The 7316-nt window shown below is 39.4% G+C and overlaps 1 protein-coding gene across 1 annotated transcript; it reads left to right on the top strand.

Moving 5' to 3' along the window:
* The first annotated feature begins 2348 nt into the window (after window positions 1-2348).
* LOC111402136 (calcium-transporting ATPase 2, plasma membrane-type-like) lies at window positions 2349-7316 on the top strand. Its single transcript, XM_023030225.1, has 7 exons — window positions 2349-2798; window positions 3823-3877; window positions 3957-5905; window positions 6066-6224; window positions 6321-6492; window positions 6586-6887; window positions 6975-7316. Exons 1-7 carry the CDS (start codon window positions 2625-2627, stop codon window positions 7215-7217), a joined length of 3054 nt encoding a protein of 1017 aa, XP_022885993.1. The 5' UTR covers window positions 2349-2624; the 3' UTR covers window positions 7218-7316.

Below are 7316 nucleotides of genomic sequence, written 5' to 3'. Positions count from 1 at the left end.
TTTATAAGAGTCCGGGATTGAATTGAGCAAGATAATGGCCTTATAGGTTTCAGACACGGCTTCGTCACAATTGACAATATCTTGCACCAATTTGTTAAATACATCTAAATTGTCGTCGAGATCCTTTGAAGGATCCATTTTAAAGTTGAAGAATCGTTCGAGTAGGTAGAGTTTATTCGGTGTAGATTTAAGGAAGTATAAGTCTTCTAGTCTTTTCCAAAGTTCTTTGGTGGTTTTTAGTTTTCCCACTTTTCTTAAGACAACGTCAGACAAGTGTAATATTATTGAGGTATAGGCAAGCTCATCGACTTCCTCTTTTTGTTCTTTTGAGATATCAGGTGCAAAATTGCCTTCGATGGCTTTTGACACCTTTTGTTGGACTAGTATGCCTCTCATCTTTTGTTGCCAGATAGAGAAGTCCCCTTTACCGTTAAAAATTTCCAAATCAAAATTATGTGTTGTCATTGGTTAACACACTAATTAAACCACACGAAGTAGTATTGGGAAGCGTGATAAGGTAATATCTTGTTAAAAAGTAACAATGAACCTAAACGCTACGTCCACCAAGAAATACCAAGCACTTTAAATTAAAAGAACAAGCACTCAATTAACGCAAGTAATCCTAGTTTTAGCACAAGCAATGGTTACCCCTTCACGGTAACCCCAAAACCTAACGATCACCCCACACGATGATCTTGCTATTGCTGAATTTAAATAGATTAAACCAGTTTACCAGCGCGGACCTATCTGAGTCCGTAGAGTGGAGAAAAACGAGCTTGCTGTTGAATTTAAGTCGGCGTCGCACCAGGGGCAAAATCGTCCAACTTATTCTTTGTAACCTGAAACACAAAACAAAGTATATCAGCGCGTTCAGGAGATCGAAACAAGCAAGTTACCTGAATACAGCGTCGCCGGACAGCCGCCCACGCGCTGCCGCCACCGGTCACGCGCCGCCTCTCCGGGAGCGCCTCGACCTGCTGGTGATGGGTATGGCCTCCGTTTGTCCAACCGAGCTTTGGTTTGTGAGTAATTGGAAATTTTCAGATTCAGGTTCTAAGGTTCAAATTCGAAAATTAGCCGATTTTGAGCCAATTTTTGCTACCCAAGCTCTGATACCAGATGTTAGGATCTTCCTCAAACTGCTCAAAGTGATTTTCGGGCTCAGTTAACCATTAAACATCGAATTCAACACCAAAATCTAAGATGACCGACCGCCGGCTTCAACTCTCCCTATGGTTGCTATTTGCTCTTTTGCTTGTTGATTCTACCACACACTTAGGATGGATACCACACAGGTAAGAGTCACAAAGCTTCAAGCAATTGGTAGGGAAGATAACTTGGCAGGAAGCATGAAGGAGAAGAAAAATAATAACACCTCTCTCTCTCGGGTTCTCTTCAAGCACGGCATACAGGAGAAGAACCAATTACCAATATATATATATTAGTTCAATGGCCAACTTAAGGTAAGTCACAATATGGTAAGTAGGCTCGACTAGGGTTAAGTTCCAATAAAAGAAACAACAAGCCACAAAGAGTATTAGTCATCCAATAGGTAAAGCAACGTTAGGTCGGTTCATCCATTATTCGATGTTGAATTATCGTTCAGTCATTCATGTTGACTGATAAAATTGATTTTCATCATCGCCCGGGAGGTCGTTTGACAACATGATGTCTAACAGTAATTCACAAAAATTAAATATATTTAACACACTAACATTACCTTGAAAATAATCTAACTCGTGCATTGCACGGGCGAAGACTAGTATTATTTATAAATTTATGAAACGAAAATTTAAATATCTTAAAGGCTTGGAAAAAACATAGAAACGATGATGAAAGTGCCTAAATTATTGTTTATACTTTAAACACGACACGGAGTTGACTCTAAAAGTAAGAGACAAAAAATGGACTGCAAAGACTCGCTTGCCTTTGGCTTCGGGGAGGAATCAGTCTCAACTAAAGGAACCTTCCCCTTTTGCTTTTGAAAGTTCAATTAGAGATTAATACCTGTTAACTGTTGTGTGTCCGCGCGCGCGCGGGGGTTTCGTTCAAATATAGAACCTTAAAGAGAAATATCCAATTCTCGTTGACGAAATTTAACTTGAAAAAATATCTAAACGGCTAGTTCTTATTTGACAACTATTATTTTTAAATTTATTTTTTATGCACACATTCACGTCATAAAATATTTTATACTTTAATTTAATTTAATTTTCTTTTTCTTTTTAAACTACACAACTTTCTAGAAATCGATAGTTAAAACTCGGGGGGGGTTAAACGAATAATTAAAGACTGCAATTAAAACCCCACATGAAAATTTGACCACATAAAACAGGAGAAAGAGGGAGGAGGCATTTAAGCAATTTGCAATGGTTTACCATGCATTTGTAACTTCTCTTGCCAAATATTCGGATCATCTTCTAATTCGAGAAATTTCTCATTTTCTTGTACTGGGCATTTCACATTTTCTATTTCGCTATTAGATTCAAGAAAATAAGTGTAAACATCTTGAGAGGAAGGGCCACTGAGTGTGCCTGGTAGTTTCTTCGACTTTTTTGAAGTCTATAATAATGGGTGTGTTGAATGGAAACAAGAACAATTAGAAATAACAAAAACAAGGCAAAATGGAGAGTTTTTTAAGTGAAAATTGGGAAGTGAAATCAAAGCATTCATCGGAGGAAGTGTTGCAGCGGTGGAGGACTCTGTGTGGAGTGGTGAAGAACCCAAAACGCCGGTTTCGCTTCACGGCCAACATCTCCAAACGTTATGAAGCTGCCGCCATGCGCAAAACCAATCAGGTTCCTCCATTTACTTCTCCTATTATTCTATCGTTATGGATAAACTCCTAATTTCTGTTTAACTAAAACCATCAAAGCATATGCACGCTGAGGCTCACTTGCTGTCAGCTATAAGTCCTTAATATGGTAAAAGTTTTAGGTCAATGTGGCTTTTGACGTCAAAAGACGGTTAGATCAAGCCATCAACAGTTCTATCTATGTCCTTATTCCATCCCCTTCCACCAATGAGTCTCCTGCAAAATAAGGCAAAGAAAGGGTCAGATGACCATCTGTATGGTCAAGTCATTTGTCAGAATTATATAAAATGACTGAGAATGCATGGCGATAAGTAAACTGGAATTTGACTAGGGGTGAGAGTACTTACCTCAATTGACTTCCATATGTAGAGAAAGATGAGGCAGATAGGTCATTGGGCGACCCGAGAACTTTGAGTCTCTAGGTGATTATCTATTATGAAGTCCTTTTATATATTTATATACAACCGTAGCAACATTAAATATTTAAATAAATAACATACGGTATAGGGAATAAGGGAAGTGTGTAATTAGACTCCATGTAGTCCAATAATTGTGGACGTAAATTTCTATTCGTGTTTCCAAAACTGTAATTTTTTTCTTTAATTAACCAGAGCAAATTTATGCTAATTTATAAATAGTGTCCGTATTCACCTGATTTATAAATACCCTTTTTTTGGGTGCTCTGTTTATTTCATTTTGAATTATTATGAATACATGAAGATGTTTTTCTTCGTCATTTGTTCTTAAAATGTACCTGAAGTTGTGTATATTCATGTATTCGTCGCATTGTTATTGATTAGTGGTTACCTAATATTATTAGAATTTTGTCTTCGAACTCTTGTATTTCCCTGAGGGTCGCAGGATCAGTTTTTAAAATATTCCCTACTTTAGGATTTCTTGGACAATTATTGTTTCAGTTTATCTTTGAATTGTTGATTTTAACTATATTTGAGTAAGATAGAATGCCATTTATGAATGTCGCTGATTGGAATCACGTGTTAATATAGGAAAAGTTGAGAATCGCAGTCCTTGTCTCCAAAGCTGCTCTACATTTCATACAAGGTGACTTTTCATTTTCATTCGGTTGGGGACTTTATAGTAAGAAGAATTTTGATTTACTCCTTGTTCTGTACAATTGCAGGAGTGCAGCCAAGTGACTATACTGTACCCAAGAACGTTCAAGAAGCTGGTTTTCAGATTTGTGCTGATGAATTAGGATCCATAGTCGAAGGTCATGACGTGAAAAAGTTGAAGTTTCATGGAGGGGTGTCTGGTATTGCAGATAAGATTGGCACATCCACCACTAACGGGCTTCCTTCTGATTATGAAGCCCTCAGACACAGAGAAGAGATTTACGGGATCAATAAATTCACCGAGGCTGAAGCAAAGGGCTTTTTGGTATTTGTTTGGGAAGCCCTTCAAGATATGACTCTCATGATCCTTGGTGTCTGTGCATTTGTCTCTCTGATTGTTGGCGTAGCAACAGAAGGATGGCCTAAAGGAGCTCATGATGGCCTTGGAATTGTTGCTAGCATTTTATTGGTGGTGTTTGTCACAGCCGGAAGTGATTATCGCCAGTCTTTACAGTTCAAGGATTTGGACAAAGAGAAGAAGAAAATCTCCATTCAAGTTACAAGGAATGGTTACCGACAAAAAATGTCCATCTATGAGCTACTACCTGGTGACATTGTCCATCTTTCTATTGGAGATCAAGTACCTGCAGACGGCCTTTTTCTTTCAGGATTTTCTGTTTTAATTGATGAATCTAGTTTGACTGGTGAAAGTGAGCCGGTGATGGTCGGTGTAGAAAGCCCTTTTCTACTGTCAGGAACCAAGGTTCAAGATGGCTCTTGCAAGATGCTGGTTACTACAGTTGGCATGAAGACTCAATGGGGAAAACTAATGGCAACTCTCAGTGAAGGAGGAGATGATGAAACTCCGCTACAGGTTAAATTGAATGGAGTGGCAACTATCATAGGAAAAATAGGTCTCTTCTTTGCTGTTGTTACTTTTGCGGTTTTAGTGCAGAAAATGATTGGCAGAAAATGGCAAGAGGGAACAACTTTAAGCTGGTCTGGAGACGATGCTTTGCATTTGTTAGAATACTTTGCCGTTGCTGTTACCATTGTCGTGGTTGCAGTTCCTGAGGGACTCCCTCTTGCTGTGACACTGAGCCTTGCGTTTGCCATGAAAAAAATGATGAATGATAAAGCACTTGTGCGCCACTTGGCAGCTTGTGAGACCATGGGATCCGCCACTACCATCTGTAGTGACAAAACTGGAACCTTAACAACTAACCACATGACCGTGGTGAAATCGTGCATTTGCATGAATGTCAAAGAATTGAGCAAACCAAGTGACGCTTCTGTTTTGCGTTCAGAAATTCCAGATTCTGTAGCAAAAACTCTGCTACAATCAATTTTTAATAACACTGGTGGAGAAGTTGTGGTTAACGAGAATGGAAAACGTGAGATTTTAGGAACACCAACTGAAATGGCTATTTTGGAGTTTGGGCTATCACTTGGTGGGAATTTTCTAGAAGAACGACAAGCATCTAAACTTGTAAAAGTCGAGCCATTTAACTCCACAAAGAAGCGAATGGGTGTGGTATTGGAGCTTCCTGAAGGACGTCTACGAGCTCATACCAAAGGTGCGTCAGAGATAATTTTGGCTGCCTGTGAAAAGGTGGTCAACTCAAACGGTGAAGTTGTTTCCCTGGACGAACAATCCATCAATCATCTGACAGCTACCATCGATCAGTTTGCTAGCGAGGCTCTTCGGACTCTATGTCTTGCCTACATGGAACTGGAAAACGGGTTCTCTGAAAATGATGCCATCCCTGCCTCGGGATATACTTGTATAGGGATTATAGGAATCAAAGACCCTGTACGTCCTGGAGTCAAGGAGTCTGTTGCCCTTTGTCGTTCAGCTGGTGTTACTGTTCGCATGGTTACGGGAGATAACATCAATACTGCAAAAGCTATTGCTAGGGAATGTGGAATACTAACTGATGATGGTATAGCAATAGAAGGTCCAGTTTTTCGAGAGAAGAGTATGGAGGAATTGCTCGAACTGATTCCAAAGATACAGGTATTTTATAGACTAATCTACAAACTTGAATCTGATGATGGGCTCGAGTTCTGTTGTCTGATTGCAAGTCACTCTCTCTATCATCGTCTTAATTTAAGACAATGTGCGATTAAAAATATTATTTCCGGCCTGTGGCTCATGATATTTTACACTTTTTTAGGTAATGGCTCGTTCTTCACCGTTAGACAAGCACACATTGGTGAAACACTTGAGAACCACTTTTAATGAAGTTGTGGCTGTAACTGGTGATGGAACAAATGATGCTCCTGCACTTCATGAAGCAGATATTGGACTCGCAATGGGCATAGCTGGAACCGAGGTGAACTTTCATTATGCTCCTTCATTGTCCCTTGTGAATGAAATTATCCATGGAGTGACAGATTTAACAACCAACAGTGTTGTTTAATGAACATAGGTGGCCAAAGAGAGTGCTGATGTCATAATTCTGGATGACAATTTCTCGACAATCGTGACTGTAGCAAAATGGGGGCGATCGGTCTATGTAAATATCCAAAAGTTTGTTCAATTCCAGCTTACTGTTAATATTGTGGCATTAATCGTGAATTTCACTTCGGCTTGCATGACAGGTAAGAAAGTTTGTTCAGTTCTTCTTCTTTATACAGTAATTTAAAACATATAATTTGATTCGTTCACATGCTTGCAAATGAACGGTATTTCAGGACGTGCTCCTCTTACAGCTGTTCAACTTCTGTGGGTCAATATGATTATGGACACATTGGGAGCACTTGCACTAGCGACAGAGCCTCCAAATGATGAACTAATGAAGAGATCTCCGGTTGGAAGGAAGGGAAATTTTATCAGTGCCGTCATGTGGAGAAACATCTTAGGACAATCCTTGTATCAGTTCCTGGTGATATGGTTTCTTCAGGCATATGGAAAGACGTTTTTCAGACTTCATGGCTCCTCTGATTCCGACTTGGTCCTTAACACGCTTATTTTCAACTCTTTTGTCTTCTGTCAGGTACTTGAGAAACTACCTTGAATTTTGATGTAGTAGTTTTATTAGCAATGGTATTTGTTCCTAAATGGCTCGATGGTATCTCTGCAGCTCTTCAACGAGGTTAACTCCCGGGAGATGGAGAAAGCAGATGTCCTTGAAGGTATACTAGACAACTCTGTATTCGTTGGAGTTCTTGGTACCACTGTCATCTTCCAGATCATAATAGTCGAATACCTCGGGACATTTGCAAACACGACTCCTCTTACAATTGTGCAATGGTTTTTCAGCCTATTTATCGGTTTCTTAGGCATGCCAATTGCTGTATACCTTAAAGGAATCCCTGTGGAATAGTCATAATTCATAAAATGTATCAGTGAAAAGATGTTCCTACTAACTCGTTACATTGTCACGAAGAAGAAGAAATGGACTGTTCGGATCTTGCAACCTTCA

The sequence above is a fragment of the Olea europaea genome, chromosome 10 (assembly GCF_002742605.1).
Source record: "Olea europaea var. sylvestris chromosome 10, O_europaea_v1, whole genome shotgun sequence".
NCBI lineage: Eukaryota > Viridiplantae > Streptophyta > Magnoliopsida > Lamiales > Oleaceae > Olea > Olea europaea.
The sequence above is the reverse complement of the archived record's forward strand: the minus strand, read 5'-3'. Positions and strand labels throughout refer to the sequence as shown.